At 36.4% G+C, this 22561-nt stretch overlaps 1 protein-coding gene across 2 annotated transcripts in view; it reads right to left on the bottom strand.

Annotated features, from left to right (window-relative positions):
- Positions 1-22561, bottom strand: part of F13A1 (coagulation factor XIII A chain) — a 168559-nt gene that overhangs the window by 82407 nt on the left and 63591 nt on the right. For both annotated transcript variants that reach the window (XM_072814118.1, XM_072814119.1), the window contains exons 6-7: positions 14370-14488; positions 11680-11787 (exon numbers count right to left, since the gene is read on the bottom strand). In XM_072814118.1, the coding sequence (XP_072670219.1) occupies positions 11680-11787; positions 14370-14488 (227 nt within the window). The remainder of the gene's footprint in view (positions 1-11679; positions 11788-14369; positions 14489-22561) is intronic.

The raw sequence follows: 22561 nt of genomic DNA, 5'->3' as shown, positions 1-22561 counted from the left end.
TATACTGTGTGCACATTGTATGCAGTTATGATGAAATAACTTTTCTTTGTCATAAAGAAAGCTATTATATTCTGTTAAATTTCACTGTTAAAAGTTATGTTCTCCTAAAGGCTAGGATTTCTGTAACTCTTGTAGAATACAGTTTTAATACCTAATCCTGTCTGTAACAGTTTCTTGAAGACCACTGGATATAAATTTTGGGTAACATGAATGAGCTTCCAAGATGGAGAGTTAAATTTGAGAAGGAAAATAATGACTCCTTGAGTAAAATTCTTTCCAGGTTTTATGAACCACAAGCCCCCAGCTACAATGTAGTGGTGATCAATCTTAGCTGTAGGTGGAAGTGGTATAGTGGAAGTCAAACTGTGCCTAAGACACTCTAGGGATTTGGGAAAGCAGCTCAGCAGTCACTGTGTTGGGGGTGGAGGAGGAGATGATTGAGTGGTGGTGGTGGTAGCTTCAGGCACCATCTAGCTTCAATGACAAAAGCTCTGCTTCTTTCTTTCTTTCTTTCTTTCTTTCTTTCTTTCTTTCTTTCTCTCTTTCTTTCGGATTCAAGTGATACTTGCTTGAAAAAAGTGGTTCCAAAAAGTAAAATTTGAAAATTCATTGATCTAGGAATGTAGAGATCTGTTTCTTTTGTCTTCCCTATCATTTGTCAAGTTAGGTGGCAAGTATGAGGGAGAAGAGCAAATACATGAGAGAAAGAAATAAAGTAGCAAGAACCCTATTTCCTCCTTTGCTTGGATCCTCAACTTTGATCCCTTTGGAGCTTTTATAACACCTCTAATAGCTAGGATTTTGATCCAAAGAGTAAGAAAGCCATCTATTATCATCTTGGATTTTCACAGTGGTGGACTTAACAAGTTTTTTTTCTGACTTGGTGTTATTAGAAATGTCATTCTCTCTTCCTGGAATGCCCTTCCATACTCAAACCCTTTCTTTACTTGGTGCATGCCTACTAATTCTTTGCAACTCATCTGGCTTCATTCTAGAAATCTGTATCTATCACTTTGATTTGGTTGTCCTTTCTCTGTGCTCACATAGTATTCTTTGCTTCGTAATGCTCTCCTATTTATCATATTGCCTTGTGTCATTGGTTGATTATCTTGACTTTCATTGTAGAAAGGAAGATACAATGCTATTTGATTATGTATCCTCAGTACCAGCACAGGGTGAATAATCAATAAGTTCTGCTAAATGGGGACACCTGGATGGCTCAGTGGTTGAGCATCTGCCTTCAGCTCACGGTGTGATCCTGGGGTCCTGGAATTTAGTCCTGTAGTGGGCTCCCCAGAGGGAGTCTGCTTCTCCCTCTGGCTGTGTCTTGCCTTTCTCAGTGTCTCTCATGAATAAATAAATAAAATCTTTTAAAAAAAAAGTTCTGCTGAATGAATAAATATGGTGTCAGTGGAAAGTGTGTGCAAGTCACTTTTCAATATTTCTTAGATCAAGGCAAATGAGTTAATCAGAATGTAATAGATATTTTGTTGAAATGGAGGAGAATAACCAAACAACATAGTAAAAAGAAAAAAGTTGGAGGACTGCCTAATTTGAAGATTTACTGTAACACTACAATAATTGAGATAGTATGGTATATAAGGACAGACAAATAGACCAATGGAAGAATATTGTCTAGAAATGGATCCACATTTATACAGTTATTTGATTTCCAACCATTACCAAAGCAGTTCAGTGGAGGAAAAGATAGCCTTTTTAACAAATGAAAGTCTGTGACAAATGAAAGTTTTCCCAACAGTCTTTTCAACAAATATTACTTGAATAAATAGATAAACCAGGAAAAAAAAAAAAAAACCTTGATCCCCTACCTCACACCACACAGAATGGCACTCAATATGGATCACAGACCTAAATGTAAAAGCTAAAATTGTTAAGCTCCCCCAAATCATAGGAGAATATCTTCATGACCTTATGGAAATAACATTATTTCCTAGGGTGGATTCTTTAAAAAAAGTTTAAAAATTGAATTTTATAAAATCTTAAAACTCCTGTTCCTTAAATATACTATTAAGAAAATTTATTGGCAAGTGATATTCTGGGGGAAAAAATATCTTCTATACACATCTGACGAAGGACATATATTCAGAGTATTTACAGAGCAGCTACAACTCAATAATAAAAAGACAAACCATCTAATAAGAAATTAGGCAAAGGGGCGTCTGTATGGCTCAGTGGTTGAGTGTTTGCCTTTAGCCCAGGGTGTGATCCTGGGGATCCTGGGATCGAGTCCTGCATCGGGCTCCCTGCAGGGAGCCTGCTTCTCCCTCTGCCTGTGTCTCTGCCTCTCTCTCTGGGTTTCTCATGAATAAATAAAGTCTTTAAAAAAAAAAAGAAATTGTGCAAAGACTTAAAAAGATATCACACTGAAAAAGACATATACATGGCAATAAATGCATGTAAAGGTGCTTAATATCACTAGTCATCAGAGAAATAAAAATTAAAACCCCAAAGAGATACCACTATAAAACTGCTAGAATGGTTAAAATTAAGAAAGCTGAAACACCAAGAAAAGGTGAAGCTGGGGAAAAACTGGAGGTCTCACGTATTTCTGTCAGGAATGTAAGTGGTCCACTTTGGAGAACTGGCAGGTTCTTATAACATTAAACACGTATGGACCCCTATGACCTAAACATGCCACCTTGAGCTACTTGCCCCAGAGAAACAAAAACATATGTATAAGACTTGTACAAGAATGTTCATAGCAGCTTTATTCATAGTAGCTCCAAATTGGAAATATCTCAAATGGCCATCAACAGGTGAATGGATAGACAAATTATGATCTAGAATACAATGAAATGCCACTTAGTAATAAAAAGGAACACATGAAAGACACATGCAACAACTGATTGAGTAAAATAAGCCAGCTCCAAAAGGTACATACTGTATGAATCCATTTATGCGAAGTTTAAGAACAGGCAAATCTAATCTGTTGCAAGAAATCAGAATAGCAATTGCCTATGGGGTGTGGATTAACTAGAAGAAAGCACAAGGGAAATTTCTGGGCTGAAGATCATGTCTGTATTTTTGTGATAGTGATTACCTCAATCAAAACTCACTGAAATTTGCAGTTAATATCCATACATTTCACTAGATGTAAACTTTACCTCAGGAAAGAAAAAACCCATGGAATCAACCCTAACCTATATGGTAAAGCATAAAACCACTGTTATGCAAATGGCCTCTGGTATAGGTACTCCACACAAGCTCTGACAGGGGTGGGTAATTAGATTCATTTTTCATGAAAACCATTACAACTAGAGATTATTAACTTTGTTCCCTTAGTAACTGAGGATTCTTATTTGGCTAAAACATATTTTACTAATTGATAATCATGAGAGAAAGAACCAAACATAGAGAGAGCAAGAGAGGGAGAGAGGGAGAGAGAGAAAGAGAGGGAGAGAGACTGTGATTTTAAGCTATTTGAGTGTCTGCTTTTTTCATTGCTATACTACATGCTGTAGGGCTGGTACAGACAGGCGTCCAAAAATACCTAAATGAAAGTAATAGATGGACGAGAAGGGCAAAAAGGCAGGGTAGGAAAAGGAAAAGAAAGCTGTCAGGAGGAGGAGGGGAAGGAAAGAGTGTGGAGGGAACCCAAAGTGCATAACACTGTGTGGTGGATCCTGAAGACTTTGCTGCATTGTATCCATCAGCCCTGGGGGTGGCTGTCCCAGGAGACCAGGGCAGCCTGGATTGTACAGCTTTGTGGTAGTGGGGAGAGTGCTGAAAAGCATCCTCATGTTTCAGAAATAGCCTATGTGATTATAAAATAGGTGCAGCATTGAAACCTCATTCCAGGAAAGCAATTCAAGCAGAGCAGAATTTTAGATTGACTACGATTATCACATTCGAGAGATGGTTGGTAATAAACGTCTGTTTTTCTCCAAAAATATGGGAAGAACAGGCATAAGAAAAGCAACCTTAATAATTGAGAAATCAAGCTGTTTGCCCACAATTGGAAACTTCATTACCTTGCTGACTTTTACCATAAGAGAAAAAAAATGATGTCAGTTCATTGTCCTTTCCCCATGACCCCCAGGCCTCAAAGAGAAGGATTGAATCAGACAAGGCTTGTAAAAGGAGCTCATGTGATATGGAAAGAGGACAAATTCAGGGAAATATAACATTGTGTATGGGAATCTGAGGTCAAGCAACCTGACATCCATTTCCAGTTCTACCAGTGACCTTGGGCAAGTGATTTAACTTCCTGAGAGCCAATCTCTTCATTTGCATGTTATTTGTTTATGGAATAAATACATTTTCTCAGTAGTAACTCTGAAAGCATTGTTGCTGTGTAAGTTCTATTTACCCATCCACTTCCAATGTATTCATTAACTGTAAAAAAAAAAATCCTTCAAAAAGCAAAAAATGAAAATCCCTAGTGAATAAGATGACATTATGATAGTATGTTAAGTTTAAGATCAGAGTTTGATAGCCTCGGTCATTTCTGAACTGTAGAAATGCCTCTCATGCTTAGGAGGCATTTCTTGACTCCAATTTTAACTTGATTCCATTAACTTGACTCCGATTTTAAGGGTTTAATTTAGAATAGGTATTTTAGTATTTTATGCTGTTGGACTACAATAGCATTTTTCATTAATCCTAATCTGTAAATTCTCCAGAATTGCCACCATTGATCGAGGTGTGTCACCATGGAGAAGTTATAAAGAGTAGCAGAGGGTTCTTTTTCTGCTATCCTGGGCCTGAAGTATAGGGTAAAAAATTAAAATATGAAATCCAAACAAATTGTCAACCCAGAAACTCTGGATGAGAACTCAAATCCATTACGAAGCCTACCTCTGGCAATGGTCACCAGCCTAGAAATTTTTAACTCCCAGGCTTCAGTAAAGTTAGTAATGCAGGTGTATGTGCCCTTGTCACTCTTCCAAAACATAAAAAGGAAGTGGTATCTTTACCTTTACAAAGGTGGCACCAAATCACATTCAGTGTGCTCTCCTGGATTGTCTGGTGGTAGTGATCAGAAGGGACTACAGACACCAATAGAAGTTCTGATTGACAATTATATAAATTATATAAATCTTTGACACAAGAATGGGGAAACAAATTATTATTACATAGTCATGCTTTTTTGATAGATGAAAAGTTTCCAAAATTAAGGTGCCTCTGGGGAAAGGTGAAAAAGCTCCTCAGTGGTGGCATGACTGGGGACAATGGCCATTAAGCACCTGGGTCCTTAGTACATGCGAATCAAGGCGTTTTTAGTTGCTATCAGCATAGGCTCAACTAGATGGTGCTTTTTAAACCTTTATTTTATTTCTTTAAAAATAAAACTGTTAGGGAATTATGCTGTGGTTGGTCTGTATAATTAGGGAATAGACTTTATCTTGTTATCTCTGACTTCAGAGTAGATTTGGGATGACAGAGGGTTAGAATGTCTAACCCAAGTGAATTTTTAAATGCAATCTGAGTAGTTGTACTAGTTGGTTGCTTGAAGAGGTTTGCTTGACTTGAAGCTTCCAGTAAGATGCCAAAGTCAGCAACTGGAGAAAAATGAAAACGTGGTTTTATAGTAAGCCTCTTTTGGAACTGCTTGGCAAGATATCACAGGAGTGATGTCAGTACTTTTTTTTTTTTTTTTTTAAGTATGGAAAGAAAAAAAAGCCTGTCCAAATACTAGGACAAAGAGAAGTGGAAGCAAAATGGGTAAGGTAAAAAATAGTTCTATTTTCAGTTTATCCATAGTCATGTATGTTGGGGGATCAGAAGCCCCGGAGTTCATCTTGTCTGCAAAGTCTGCAGTCATTCGTCTTGTATTGGGCCTTAAGAAACTCCAGGACCTAACTCTAGTTGTGGTCAGTTTGATTTACTAGCTGGAGTCCAAGATTTTTTAATAACACTAAAAAGTACACCAAACATCGATTGGCTAAAAAAACTTCAATCTTGAGTTAGTTCCCAAAAGGCACAGTCAGAACAAGGTATTAATGGGGATTAATGATGGCACTGTGGTTCGATATTAGCAAAAGACCAGGGTTAAAAATAAATGTGCATATCTCAAGGGAAGCAGGAAAGTCCAGGCTGGCAATAGTATAAAGACTGGAATTTTAAAATATGAAACTATATTGACATTGTTTCTCCTCTCTTTCCTTCCAAAATTTCTCAATAATGTTATATTATTAATATTAATGTTATTAATATTATTATTGAATTAAGCCCCTTGAGGGGCAAATTACCCCCAGCTACATTTTCCTGCAGTGTTTTTGGTGACTGGTTCTTGGGTATAATTTCCACCACAGAGAGGGGTTCCCATGAACAATAGCATAGTTCATTATTGCTATGGGCCCTTATCAGTCATTCTTCTACTTTTTGTCCAATATCCCAACACTTTAGGTTAGTGTTTAGTCCTGGGAAAACATGCAAAGCTCGAGAGATTTGGTTTCCCACACAACTCTATGCTTATTTCATCAGAATATGTCATGCTGTGTTGACATATTCTACTCATCAGCCTGTCTTTTCTATTAGACTATAAGCTCTTTAGACTATAAGCTCTACAAAGGTACCCAAATATCTAGACTGGTAGATTCTCAACAAATACCTGTTGAATGATGAGTTAATATTGAGTATTTTGCTACCATTGGCATCATCACATCAATTGCTACCACCATCACCACTATCACAATTATCCCTATGATTGTAATCATCACCAACACCATCACTGGCACCACTGCCAACCACCAATACCACCATCAAACCATATTTGATGATTCATCCTCTTTGGGAACTCTTTCCTCAGACACTCAATGTCTCTAACTATTTAGAATTCTCTGATTTAAGGACGCTTGGGTGACTCAATGGTTGAGCGTCTGCCTTTGACTCAAGAGTGTGATCCTGGAGCCCTGGGATTGAGTTCCATATCAGGCTACTTGCGTGGAGCCTGTTTCTCTGCTTTTTCTGTCTCTACCTCTCTCCCTCTGCCTCTTTCTCTGTATCTCTCATGAATAAATAAATAAAACCTTTAAAAAAAATAATTCTCTGATTTATACCTTTTATCACTTATTCCCTATTTCAAAATTCACCTATTCTGAATGCCATTCCCTTGGTTTTTTTTTTTTTTCTCTAAAAGACAACTACTTAATTCGATGTAGTAATTGTATTATTAGTACTGATGTGTTGGTAGTGGCCTTCTAAGGTAATATGATCTGACAGTAAGAACACTATCTTTTCCAGATCAGTCATTTATTTGCTACGTGACCTCAAGTGACATCATTCTCAAGGGCTTCTTCACCTAGAAGACCCCTGGAGAGTCTTGGCAGATTTTATGTACTGGTTCTGTGTGCATTTCAACATAGACTTTCTGTTGATCAAGTCTCAACCCAAAGGAGGGAACCTGAACAGAGGTGAGATATTAAGGATTTCACAGAGAAAAAGCAGGTGGTACCCACAACAGTGACCACTGAAGCAGCAGTGTGTCTCCCTGGAGAACCTCTCTGCCCACTCTTGCTGCCAGATCCAATCAGTCACGGGACAGGTAACCACCCAGCAGTAATGTCAGACTATACTGTCATTGCCTTTCCCCTTTCCCAGGACTGTGTTGTTTTTGTCACAGATGGCATAGCACAACTGTTCAGATAGTCTGACAGAGGCTCCGAGTCCATGCTTGGTTTCTTCACAGTAATTCAGAGCCAGCAATGGAATGCTTTATTAATGCCCTGTGAACAAAATAAATTTTCAGACAGCACAAAGTTTCCTTCTACAATTTTCCTGGCACATTTCCTGGCAATTGTCCTGGTGGGGACTGTCATATCAGATATGAAGTAGAAAGAAAACAACAATCAAGCAATGTAATTTAAAGGAGAAGGTATAACTTTGGACAAGTTTCTTCTTTTTTCTAATTGCCTCTATTTAAAATTTTCCTCTCTAAAATCAGTCTGCAGTGTGGCTTTAGGAAAACGCACCACTCAGAATTCTGAAGAGCCTAAATAAAGGTTAGCTTATGTAAGGTTATAATATCTCAGACCCAATCCTCCGACAATGAGATTACAGGATTTTTAGACTTTCTTTCTCTTGGGAAAATCCAATAGCCCAAGGCTGTCCAGATTGTCATAAACTTTTCTGGTTTTCACATCAAAGTGAAGTAACAGCAACTCAAAATAAGAACAAAATAAGATACTGAATTTATAAAGAAAAAAAAAACAGAAGAAAGAAGAACATTGGCTTGAAGAATAAAAGGATATATGTGCTACCACTGGGAATAACAAATGTGGTTTGAGCAGAGAGATAAAATTTTGTTTTAAAGATGAAGTGAGGCCTGGAGAGGTTGAGTGATTTGTCCTGAGTCACACAGTAAGTTAGTGGTAGAGTCAGAGCTGAGGGGTCTGATCTGACATGGGCCAGGGCTCTTCCCATATGATGCCCCCTCCACTTTTGCATCAGTAGAGGAATGAAAACCAGCAGGTTTTGGAAAAGGTAAGAAGACAAATCCTCTATGCAGGTGAGAAGAGAGGGTTATGTCCATTGCATAGCTAGGAAACTGAACCACAAAGGGGTTTAGTGTGTGGTCCTCACTGGGGGTGATTTTGATCTCCAGCGAACATTTGGAAATATCTGATGATATTCCTGGTTATCACAACTTGTGGGTAAAATGTACTACTGTCATCTCTAGGGTAGAAGCCAGGGATGCTGCTAAAATCCTCATGACAAAGAACTATTCAAGATCATCGACATTGGACAATACATATTTTTATCTGGGGATGTTTCACTTAACATCCAGATTTATATCACTATTATTATTAGAAAGTTTGCACACCAGAGTTACTGTCTATACTCATTTACTTTTGTGTACCCACCAACTTCCCTGCAAATTCCCTACCAATCTTCTGTGCTAGACTTTGTCGTGACCACAGTAGGCAAATTTGTCTTTGGGGCCTCAATCATCTGCTCTTGCCTCTTCCCTACTCTGACCTCTCCAGGCTGCTCATCCCCCCTCCTTTCTGGTGGCATTTGATCCCAGGAAATTGAACTGAAGTCAATGCATTACCCCTTCCAGAGAATTTGCATGTCACCCTGTACATCTGTTCTAGTATATGTATCCTGTGAAAGGAATTCCCAGCCTCAGTGACCAAGCTGGGGAGATACTTAAGAAGAATTCCTAAAACACCCTGCAGCAGTGTCTGTTCTTTCAGCCGACGAGGCCAGCCTAAGAAACAATGCACAGGGTCCTCTGTGTCGGTATCAATGTTCTGTCCAGACTCATGCAACTTTAGAACATTTTGTTTCTGGGCTTTCTAAATACATCTTCTCATATTTTAAGGCAAAGTTTTGAGAAATTTGAGGGGGTCTTTGTTGTTTTTCTTTCAGTCTATGTTTAGCTTCACTCAGTAATTTCAGGATAGATATCCAGAATTTGTGAACAGAATTGCCCAAATGACCAGAAAACAGTTGCTTTTTTAAAAGTGTCATGTCTTTTATTGATTTTCAGAGGCTCAAAATTTAGTTTCTAAAATCATTACAACTGAATAGATTTTGAAAAGATTTATGAAGCTCTTCTAAGAATTAAGGGAGAAAATGGATATGAAAGGGTTTCAAAAACTATCAAACGTATATTTTGTGTACATAAACAACGGTGGAGGTGGAAACAGAAATATCACCCAAAACGCCCAGGGTGAGACAATCAACAGAACTAAAAGGCACGCTTCAGAACAGGGGAAGATATTGGCAAATGACATATCTGATAAAGGGCTAGTATCCAAAATCTATAAAGAATATCGAACTCAACACCCCCCCCCAAAAAAAACAATCTAATTAAGAAATGGGCAGAAGACATGAACAAACACTTTTCCCAAAGAAGACATCCAGATCGCCAACAGACAGGACAAGATGCTTGACGTAACTCAACATCAGGGAAATACAAACCAAAACTACAATATCAAACCAAACCATCCCTCCCCACCGACCACCCGCTATAGATTCTCTCTAGTTCTAAATATTGTATTTGAGTTGTGGATTTTCAAAATTAGAACTCCATAGGCCTTTTGTGATTAATAAGACTCAAAGAAATTTGCATTAGGATTGTGTGCTTAACACAAGTTTCCACCAATTCCACTTGGCCAGATGCCACCACGGAAAGTATTGGGTTAGCTGCTTGGTGTTTACTTCCCTCTTGCATTGGCTTGTGTTAGGCAGTGATTTTTAGATTAGTAAAAATATGCATAATGTGTGAGTAAGCTCAGGCTGGTGGCGTGTCATTTCAGAATGCTTACGAAGGCATTAGTTCATATTTAACCACTGAGAGCTTTGGCTTTCTTCTCACCGTAAACCTGCAATGGTAACTTCAAAGGAAAAGAAAAATGGGAATTTTGTCTGGAAGCAGCAATAGCAGTGATCAACTACAGATCTAATGTATATTGTAATAAATAGTTATTATAAAGAAATTCCTAACTTCTTTAGAATTCACCATCTTTTCGTTATAGAATGTGAACCAACAACAGAAAACAAAACTGTCTTACGAGATTGGCTTTGCCTTCTTTTTACACTCATGGTCTTTTAAATTTACATGAAGGTTAGGAACTAATAAAAAAAAAGCCCTTCTTCTTATAAGCTAACCAGAAATTATATTTCATATCGTTCTCATTCTAATATGTTTACATGAATTATATTGATTTTATTTGACTCAGACCAAACTCAAAGACAATTTTCTTCTAAAGAATTTGTTTTTTAGAAAACTTAAGGAAAATGATAAGATAGATTTTTATTTTTTTGCTCAGTCTGTATGAAATAGCACCTCTCTTAATGTTTCTTTAGGAATATTCTGCTTAAGAACCATATTTGGTATGCTCTAATGCACTAAAGGTAGGATCTATGTGCTGTGTTTGTCAGGACAGTCCAGGACCACACAGAACTTGGGCATCACATTTTTTTGGGGGGGCATCACATTTAATCCACTTTCCCACCTGACCCCCAACCTTCCCATTCTTGATAATTCTATCTCCTCTCCTGGAAGCTGTTCCATTGTAGGATCTCTGCATTCTTGAAGATGTTTCAAGATCTCCTACAAAGAGCAGCATGGGAAGCAGAAAATGTCTATATTTGGAGTCAGGAGACTTGGGTTCCAGGTGAGGCTTTGTCACTAACAAGGCTTTGTTGTCGCTTTGTTTCCTAACTTATGAAATGGCATGTGTAATGTCTGCCCTACTTATTTCACACAGTTAATATGAAGAATTAACTACAAACTATAAGCTAAACTAACTTTCATAAACTGTAAAGCCCTATGGTGAGGTATCATTATAATAGAAGCTAAGATTTAGAGTCATTTACTTCTTTATTCTCTCTATGGGTGTGAAAATGGAGAAATGCTGTGTCTTGCACTTTTTTTTTTCTTTTTTTGGAGTTCCTTGATGTTTGTTTGCTTGATAGATTATAGTCTTTGACATTTTGTCATGGTCACTCCTCAGTTCCTAAGCAAGAGACTTAAGAATAAGCGGCCTATAGTATCATGTCATCTATCACCAAATTTCTGAAGCCAAAGAAACATACAGTATGAGATAAGATTTTGTTTTATAGCACTTGACAAGTTCAGGGAATTCAAGACTTTTACAAATAAAAGTTTAAGCATAAGTCATCATTTCAATGACTCTTAATGAACTGACATATACACTGAGGCAAATAACGTGTAATTAACATTAGTAATCAGTAGTTTCTTACCATTGCAGACCCAACACGGCTGACTTTGATGGGATTCCCTCTACCAGAAAGGTCCATTTGTGCTTTGTCCATCACATATAGGCAAGCATCAAGGATGCCATCCTCAAACTATTTGGGAAAAATTTAAAAATTCAATGAAAAAAAAAAAAAGGAAACAACTTAATGTCCATCCACTTTGCAAGCCCGATATTCTCTGTCAAAAAACAAAATGAAAGCACAACCTAATGTTTAGAGATGTGTATTTCCCATAATCATCCGTAATATTTAATATGAATTATTAAAGTAGAAGGAAGAAGACATCATCTTTTGTTTTTCAGTAAAATGAATAAAAATTTAAAAGCAATCTAGAAACAAACAGAATTACTGGAAAGCTGGTATACTCAAGGACCATGAGTACTTGAGGACCCTGAACAGGACCTGAAGTTCTTCAGAAAATTGTACAAGTTAATTTAGAAAATTTCTCTAATATGTGGGTTCTAGTGCCCAAAGCAAAGGAATAAACAATGTACCAAAGTGAGGCTAAAACCTTAAAACTTCAAAGGTTACTTGAATCCTTATGCTTCTCAAAAATAAATGACTCTCAGGTGTATCACAGGGAGGTACTCGAGGCCTGTATACCTTGCACAGAACATAGCAGGACACCTCATGTCACAAATGCCTTCCAAGTTTTCTTCTCTTTTAAAACAAGGTAGACTTCAGGGTCAAAGAGAGGGTAGGGAGGCCTAGAGAAAGATTATATTATCAAGGGAACAGCCTGGTAGTCAGTTCCATTGCAGGATCTCTCTGTTCTTAAAGATGTTTCAAGATGTCCTATGGAGAGCAGCATAGAAGGCTGTTCATAGTTCATTTTCCTTAGAAAGAACTACTGGCCCCATGCAACACAAGGACTTTTTTTTTTTTTTTTTTTTTTTTTAAGGAACAAGGTCAAAGTAGTAATAAAATGGCAAAATGGGGAAATTTCACCCATACCGTACCTCAGTGTACAAGAGATTTCCCTGAATACAAACACCTTGCATATCCACCCAAATACTTGTGACAGAAACCATAGTCTTAATGGCTAATTACTGTATAGTTCTTTATTAAATCCAGTTAAGATACCAACTTTCTGGGAACCCTAAACTGATGGAATGGATACAGTAAAGTTAGGGCACGAGTTCTTCAGGTATATAAAGAACTCATTATTCTGGTTCTTATTAAGTACCATCTCTCAGTCTGGGACACGAAGCAGTGAATTGGAGAGGTAATGAAATAGTCACAGAACTGCTTGTTTCCCTGCATCATTGCTTGGCTGCTTGTTTGGACTGAAAGACTCAAATTAATGGACTCTGAATGACAATAGAGACTGATGGTGGCCATGTTCAAGGGTGTCTACCCAAAGGCTACTCAGCATGCTGGTTGAGGAGTACCCTGATTATGCTTAGGACTCTTTCCCACTCCTCCCTGTTACCCACCTTGGTGACTTTTTTCCTTATTACCCCTCTACATAATGTCACTTTGGGGACATAAATAGAATCACACCTAAACATTAGGAATTAGAGCACTAGACAATAGGCAATATTATAGACTTATGTCACTCAAGAAGTGAGGCCTTGTAACCAGGGAGCTTGGGGGATCCAAAAACAGGAGAAAAACACACAGATGATTAGTTTGGCAGGACATCAGAAATACAGGTGGACAAACCTGAGCATTGGGTATGCAATTCTCAGTAGTCTGGGTGAAGGAGTGGATCATAAAGTCAGGCAGACAAGGCAAGAAGTAGTAATGACATAGGTTCCAATGGCCAGGCTGGAGCAGGGGTAAGGGATGCAAGGAAAGCTTACACGGAAGTCAAAAGAAGCCACCAGAAACCAATAAAGTATCATGTGATTGATGAGGCCAGGTTCCATGAAATCTATGCTCCTGGATATCCTGAACAATGGTGCACAATTCCAATCACCTCTGCCAAAACTCTGAGAAATGACACACTCGTTTTTCTCATGTTGCTAATGAAAAGTCTTTGCTGAACCACAGGACATGCATTCTTATGGAAATATGGTAGAAATATCAGCCACTTGTTCCATTGTTAGAGATACCAAACTGAAATAGTTTGAATTATTGAATATCTTAAATGGAATGCCATTTGCTATTTTATATCCAGACAGTAATTTGAGATTGCAGTTGATAAAATGTCTCGAGGTGAAAGTCCAGTGGGCCCTCCTCTGATGAAATGGTGACTGTCTTTTCTAATTCTAATTTCTAATTTTCTACTATCTTATACTAACAAAAAAGGTGACTTTTTTGAGTTGAACACACACCTTGCAGTATCCTTTGCAGCATTATCAAACACTTTTCCTTATAAGAAAAGGAAAACTTCAGCCCATTCCATGTTGAAGAACAATGTCTGAGCTAATGAGATTTCACTGTTCTGAACGCCAAGCATTTCTCACTAGAATGCCATGTTATCCGTAGAATCTCTGATCTCCGTAACATTGTAATACCCGAAGATATGTGCTTTCAGTGGATGAATTATGCAGTTGCCTTTCTAAGTCTCTACTCCTGGGCTGTCTGTCTTGGAGTCTCAGATCCTGAAAAGTAGGAAATTGCGCATGTCTGAGATCGACATGTGGCACCTTGTAGTGATACATGTGACAAAAAAAAAAAAAAAAATAAGGAAAAATGTCCTTGACAATGACAAATTTTAAATGGCTTACCTGACCGTAGCTCCAGCTTCTACTCTTGATGTCATTGAAGTCTCCATAAAAAATAACCCCAATGTCATTCAGGACATACTCTTCTCTTTCTTTATCACCATCCAGGTACACAGCATCCTCTGTGTCAGAATTTAAACATAATGACCATTACCAAACCAGGCCATTTTTAGATACTCGCAAGTTTGTTCTGGTCCTAAGCTGCATTTTAATCAATTAAATTTAAAAAAATGTCTTTTGTTTCACTAAAGAGAGCTCATTTCCTGATACGTAATTTCAGCAATGGTGAATCTAATCAGTAGCCAAGATCAGCATGTAAAGGATGACATTTGTTAACAAAATGCTGACAAACTCTGGCTCTTTAAGTTCCAAGTAGCACAATTAAATTGACATGTCTCATTAAACATTTTTAGGATTCTGGGACATTAGTAGTTTCAGAATCAGAAATCCATGATGCAGATGAGAATCTGTATCACAGATCAAAAAATAATTTCCAAGCTATTAATGTTAATAGAAAACTAGCTAAACTGAAATTAGTTTTAAAACAAGTCTGAAATGTATTAGAAGAATGCACTATAGTCTGTCCTGCCTGGTGTGTGGTCCGTCACTGACAGGAGGAGGCAGGCTGGAGGTCATCTCCTACCAATGAACAGTCCTTGTGGATGTGCTGGTAAGTGTGTGTGTCTGACCAGCCTCTCGAGTCAGCTTCCTCCACCGCCAGGACTTTTCTTCCCTGTGGCTATAATCTCAGGAAGGCTATACTCCCCATCTTTCTTTTAGTAATTGGCCTGGTACTTATTCCCAGACCAGGTATGAAAGCAACAAAAGCATCACTAACAAACGCAGGACCATACAGGTATAAATCATACTCAGGTAAATTTGCATGTTTGGAATATGGATTCCATATTTGGAATGTTTGATTCTGTGTTTGATTCTGACTGGGTACATGGTTTATTATGTCCCTCTGGCTCCCTGTTACCCTTTCAGCGTTCTTCCCTCTTCATTCCATGATAAGACTTTTATCACTCTCTTTGGAGTAACTGTCACTCTTGGCTGCACATTAGAATCATCTGGGTAGATTTAAAAATTTCTAATTCCTCCTGGACTGAACTCTAGGTTGATTAAATCAGAATTTATGGGGGCTGGGGGCAATAGCCAGGCATCGAGTGTGTGTGGTGTGTGTGTATGTGTGTGTGTGTAAGTTTGCCTTCTAATTTTATTCGTTTGTTTCAACCTCTCCAGTGATTCTCATATGCAACCAAAACTGGGAACAAGTGCTCTAGCCCTTTGCTATTCAAAGAATCATTGAAAGACCAGTGGCATCAACATCACCTGGGAGTTACTGAGAAATGCAGAGTCTCAGGCCTCAGCTCAAAACCTACTAAATCAGACTCTGCAGTTAACAAGATCTGCAGGGGATTTATGCACACATTAAGGTTTGCAAAGCAGTGCTCTGTCCAACTAGCTTAGATCCTTATTCTGGGCTCTATCTTATATAGTCCAGAAATCCTTCAGAGAGTCTTTGCTCTTAACTCCTCACCAGTACTTTTGTTATATCTTCCTCTTTCTGTTCTCTACCTCTTGCCTTACTATTTGCCGGTTTTATGTAACTGTAAACACACACACACACATTTACGTAGGTACTAATATCTAATAATTGCACACTTGATATGTGTGCAATTTCACAATCAAAATAATAAACATATCCATTACTGCAAAAATTTCCTTGAGTCTCTTTGTAATGCCTCTCTCTGGATTCTCTCTCTGACCTCCCACTCCTGCCAGGGAACCATTAATCTGCTTTCCGTCGCTGTAAATTCATTTGCATTTCCTAGAATTTTATGTAAAAAGAATCCTCCAGTGTGTCCTTTTTTTGGGAGTCTAGCTTCTTTCACTCAGGCCAGTTGTCTGAAATTCATTCATGTCACAGCAATAGCTCATTCATTCCAAAGCCATTTTATATTTCCAGGAAAATTAGAGTTAATGACAAATGTGCTGCAGGTTTCCCTCTGCCCTTGCAGATGTGAGCTCTGGTGCTTCATTCTGGCCTTTCAGGGTCTGGAGGGAGAATGCCACTGTTTCACCAGCAGTCTGTACCTGGGGACAGTATGGCCCCTACACTGAAGTGAGAGCTTCTTTTCCAAGTGAAACAAACCCAGAAGTGGAAACTGAGGTTGAGGTCAATACTTCTGAGTAGAAGCACAAAAGAACACTTTTAATAGAAAAATCACAGGAGAGTGTGTGTGAGGGGCATTGACCATTTATATGCATAGTCCTCCACCTGGAAAAAAGGCCACTTTTGTTTTTATCCTTTTATAATAGTGGCCTAACTGCTGTGACCATTGTAATAATAAACTTCTTAGTCAAGTAGGTTTCAGATGCCTGTTAGTGACCTAGAACTCTCCTCTTAAGATCAATGAGGTCTAGGAGTGCCATTTGGGAATGTGTTTTTAACATGTTTTCATTACAATATGAGAAGTTTATGGCCTTGTCCTATAAAATATTAGAAATTAGATTGTATTTTGAGCTGCTATAATTTAAATGATCGGTATAAAAATAGATTAATGGGTCAAAATAGAGAGCTTAGAAATAGATGTTATTGTTTGCATGTTTCTATGAAATTAATGTATGATAAAGAAAATACTGTAAATCAAAGAAGATGACTGGAGTGATTATTAAATTTAGTTGAGAAAATTGTGAAAAGTATATTTTTGTACATCAAAATAAGTGGCAAATTAATTTAAAATCTGAATTAAAAATGGAAAGCATAATAAATTTAAAGTAAAATTTAAAAATTAAATATTAAAAAATTAAATATTTGGTCTCTAGATGAAAAGATTGTATCTGAACAAAAATAATAGAAAAAATTTTTTAGGAATTTAAAATTTTTATGTATGTATGTATTTATTTATTTTAGAGAAAGAGAGAGAGGAGTGTGAGTGGAGGGAGGGTGGAGAGGGAGAGGGAGAGAGAGAATCTTAACCAGGCTCCATACCCAGCACAGAGACTAATGCGGGTCTCAATCCCACGACCCTGAGATCATGACCTGAAGTGAAATAAAGAACTGGGTGCCCAACTGACTGAACCACCCAGGTGACCCTGAATGATTTTTTGTAAAAATATAGAGAACTTGAATTTCAGATATAATACAATTTAGAAGTGCATAACAAACAGATAAATACTAGCAACAACAGAAAATGTTAGCAAATTTTCTTTATATATAAAGAATTCCAATAAATTGATGAGAAAATCACAAAGTGCAATTAAAAAGTAAGCAAAAGGAAAACCAGTTCACAGAAGAGGAAACGCAAACAGAAAATAAATGTATAAAAGCAATTTTAACTGGGTAGTAACCCAAGAACTGCAAAGGTTTACAAATAAATTTTTATCCACAAGAATACAATTTCAATCTATTTTTATACTTTTACAGATAATATTTTTTTAACTTGACTTTAAAGTTTGGCTTTTTCTTTGAAGTTCTGACATTTAAAAAGTTTGCATCTAGGTGGAGGTCTTTTTTTCATTTGCCAGGTTTGATATACTCTGATCTTTACAGTTTGACAATGTGAGTCTTTCTTCAGCTCTGGGAATTTCTTTCTCTTTTATCTTTGACTATTTTCTTCTTTTTATTTTTCTGTATTTTCTTATAATAAAATGTCTTTTAGGCAGATGTTGAACTTTCCAGGTGTTCTCCATGCCTTTTCATCATACTTTACTCTCTCTCTCTCTCTATATATATATATATATATATATATATATATATATATATATATAATTTAAGAGAGTATGATAAGGGGCATAGAATATGTATATATTTTATTCCAGATAATTATATAATATTAAAGGTGGGGAGCAAGAAGTAATACCATCAGCATCTCTAGAAGAATTGGGGAATTCCTGGAACAAAAAAATGGCCGAATTAAGTATGGTATATAATGAAGAGCTGCATAAGTCATTGAGAAAATCTCTATATATTGTTAGGGAAGGATATCCAGGATCTCTTGTTAGGTTAAAAAAGGTGCACAAAAATGTACATAGTTTATTACCTTTCATTTAAGAAAGGAAGGAGGTAAATAGGTAGGCATACATATTTACAAACATACACGCATGTGCTTGTATTTTTAAATGTAGAAATAAGCCAAAAACTAACAAAATTATTATCCAAAGTGTAGGAGGGATTTTTGGGAGTTAGACTTTCTCTCTGAAGTATTTTTATTGTTTTGTAATTTGACTTTGAGGTTACATAAGTGTTTTATAAAGTTATAAGACAAAACTAAATAGAAATCAAAGACAAAGCAATTTCTAAATAAATAAAGTAAAAATGAAACAAATGAACATGACTCTGTAAATAGATTAGTGGCTTAACCACAGAAAACCATTTCAAGTTACTTTAAAACAGAGTAATTCCACTGTATATCCCCAGTAGAATATAACATAAAGAAAAACTATAAAATAAACAAAATGAAAAAAAGAGTAAACTGTTTTAGTAAGCATATTTTTACTAATAATATTGATAATGATATTTTGAAATGGATATAATATAAGTAATCATATTAATGACATTAGAAATCAAGATTTGCAGGGTAAGAGAAAAATGCATAAGCAAAATCAAAGAAATAAAATTTGAAGCCTTATATTTTAACTTCAAGCCACTTATTACATAATATTCCTTTGCAAATCATTTTAGATTTAGTGCTATTTTTCCTCAATTGTTTTATTAATTTCTTTTTAATCCAGAGGGAAAGGCATTCTTTCATTTTTCTTTTTATAATGACTCGCAGGCAGGATATGATACTTAGTACTGCAGCTGCCAGAAATTGCTATTGTAACTCCTGCTGCTACAGAGTAAGAGCTGGACTGATTTTGAATAATAATGAAAGCATTAAAAAATCTGACTTCAAAAGGAAGTTTTTCTTTTAAATCTTTGTAAAATGGGGGCATCTAGGAGACACAGTCAGTTAAGAGTCTGACCCTTGATTTCGGCTCAGGTCATGCTTTCAGGGTCGTGAGATCAAGTCCCATGTTGGGCTCTGCACTGGGTATGGAGCCTGCTTATGATTCTCTCCCTCTGCCCTGACCCTAAACAAACAAACAAACAAACAAACAAACAAACAAACAAACTCTTTGTAAAATGGCTATCGGACTGACTCATCCTTGGAAAGCATCGTACCTGAATGAAGTGCACATGGTTGCTGGTCTTCTCAGCCCCATACATTTCTGTAAGTTACCTGTGTTTCCTCTCCTAAACTTATATACATAGTCTTTTTCTGACTCAAAAGAAAGAAAAAAGTACTTAGGAAAAGAAAAGTGTATTGAATAAATAAATTTAACGCATAAAATTATTAAATACTTTTTAAATGGTGTAACTTAGTCATTTATAGCATGTCAAGATAAATTCAAAGAATTTTTTTTTGAAAATACTGCCTGGAGCTTATTGTGTAAATGTAGGTGTCTTGTAAAATAATGTTGAAACTGTATATTGACACATTTTTGGTCAGATTGCATCAGGTTTGTTTTGTTTTTCATTTGAAAATGACATTAGCACTGATTAACTTCATGATTACCACATTTTAATATCAAGAGATATATATCAGTGCAATAATACTACAGAAATCCTAATGACTATAAACTTTGGGGTGGGCAGCTTCTTTGTTTCCTTCTCTGTTCATCCTTGCAATTAAGTTGTTTCTTGACTAACAAATCCTTTGATAATTTTAGCCAGAAATTAGTCTCTTAAGCTATTTTTGAGTGTAGATAGTGTGAAATAAAAATATTTAGCTTTGGTAATAACTTTTCCAAGATAACTTCACTCTAGAAAGATATTTTTCAGTGCTTTTATTTTATTAGAACATGCACCTCTTAGGAAATATTTTGTAAAACTTAACTTTTTTTTTTTTGTATTCTTGCCACCTAAAAGGTTGGGATAGTTGGCTTGTAATTAAATTGCAAATTTAATATCACTGTTTGTTTCTTAATTCAAAATATAGGTATTTTTCCTAGTACATGTGATGCCACTGCAGCTGTAGTTGCAATTCCTTTGATCTTCTAGCTACCATTCATTTCTTCATAATTTACAATGAAGAACGTGAGATTCAGTGAATGCAGTTACTAATCCTTTTGAGGGATGAATCTCATTTCACCAAAATTAAATTGTATTTGCACTAAAATAATGATACAAGTTGATGATACACTCTGGAGTTGGAAGACCTCTTCACTTAAGAAGAGGCTTAGTCAGTTAAATTCTAGGTTACTCCTATTTTGTTCACCCACTGGGAAGTGTGATTTTTTAAAATATTGAAAGATGGCCATTCTAACCACCATCAAATATCTCTGTTTTAGGGAGATATAACATTAAACATTTAAAAGATATGCATAAAGGGAGGGACTGGTTATCTCCTCCCATATTATTTGCTTATTCTTCTATGGCCTACAAATACATTTTTGGAGGTTTGCTTTCACCATGATTTTTCATCAACGCATACTATTAAGAGATTTTTTTTTCTATTTATACTAGTCCCTGCAATTCTATGAAAGTGTTTCAATCAGAGCATACTACGATCATTAGAAATCTAATTACATTATAATAAAATATCAAACAAAAGTATTTTAGAAAAAATAAATTTAAGTTGCAAATATCAATAATAGCTAATGATGCATTTTCTCTTTAAAAACCCCCTTTTCAAGTTCTATCCACTGAAAAGAACTAGAAGAAACAACCAATATAGTAGCCATGGGTCTCTCGAGCCTGGATTATGGTCTCTAAATACCATTCATATCCCTCCCCCCTTCCTTACCAGAAGGTACTCAGGTTCCCTAAGAGAAATGACTCATTACAAATCTGGGTAAGGAAATGTATAAGACAAGCTTGAAATACTTCTTCCTACCAGAAAGTAAAAAGGCTATGAAAGATTCTAGGAGTCATGACAAAGGAATCAAATAAACTTAAAGGAATTCCCACTGTCCAAGAATAAGACAATTCAAATATCAAAAATAAGTCACTGGAAAGGATTAAAACACAAAAATGTCAATATTCATAAATTTATAGTAATTTTTAAAATTCATTGGTTATCTTTGCAGGGTGCTAAAAACCAACTCATTATTCTGATAACTTAGAAATAAGGAAAGAGACACATATCTAGACTCTTAGATGAATACTACCTCAAAGCAACAAAATAATTGATGCTAATAAATGCAGAAGGGATGGTAGATTAGAATATCACCATTTTGCAATCCCTAATGAAATAATGAATCTAGGCTGAAATCACTTGTTAAAAATTAGTGAGGAATTTCATAATGGATGGATAAAACTGACAAAGCCTGACCCTACTGATAAATCTAAACATCACTAAGAGTGAAAACCAGACATTATGTATTGTCTATGGGATGGATGCCCTGGGAAGCATATAGCATGACTTACATAGTATTCTTGCTCTATGTTCCCATCCCTACCACAAAAAGAAAATTATTTTCTTGAAGATAAATCTGATTCTCAGATTTTTAACAGAAAATAGGGGCTAGAGTAATGTTACATGACTAACAAGGCATAGATGTAGCAAAATCTTAATAATTACTGAGACTGGGAGATATGTAAATAGATATTCATTGTACTACTCTTTCTACTTTTGAGTTGGTTTGTAAGTTTTAATAATAAAAGTAAACCTTGCAAAGGGCATAAAAGAAAACTTGAATAAATAAAAATATTTAAATGTTTCTAGTTGCTTGTGAAGATTCAATATTGTAAAAATATAGATTCTACCCAAATTAGTTTCTATAGCCAATGAAAACCCAACCAAAATTTCACTGATTTTTTTTTTGGAATTTTGCATGTTGATTTAAAAGTTTATCTGAAAAGACAATGCGATGAAAATAGCTCAAAAATAAAATGTTGAAAATGAAGAAGGATGGGAGGACTCCCTCCCCCGTCACATGGTAGATTGAACTTTGGCCCCAATTCATCTGTTCCTGTATTCATGCCTTTGCCATGTAACTACTAATCCTTCTTCCTAAAGGTAGAACATCCCCCTCTTGACTTTGGGGCTTACTTTAGCTAAAAGGTGTTGTCAAAGTGATGTAGGCAGGGGATTGGAATGTGTTTGCATACTTGAGCATATACTCTTGCATGTCTGCCATCACCATGAGAAAAATATGCCCTAGCAAGCCCACTAGTCTCAGGAGGATAAGAGACACATGGAGCA

Source organism: Canis lupus, chromosome 37 (assembly GCF_048164855.1).
Source record: "Canis lupus baileyi chromosome 37, mCanLup2.hap1, whole genome shotgun sequence".
NCBI lineage: Eukaryota > Metazoa > Chordata > Mammalia > Carnivora > Canidae > Canis > Canis lupus.
Note: the sequence above shows the minus strand (reverse complement) of the source record. Positions and strands in the feature narration are given on the sequence as shown.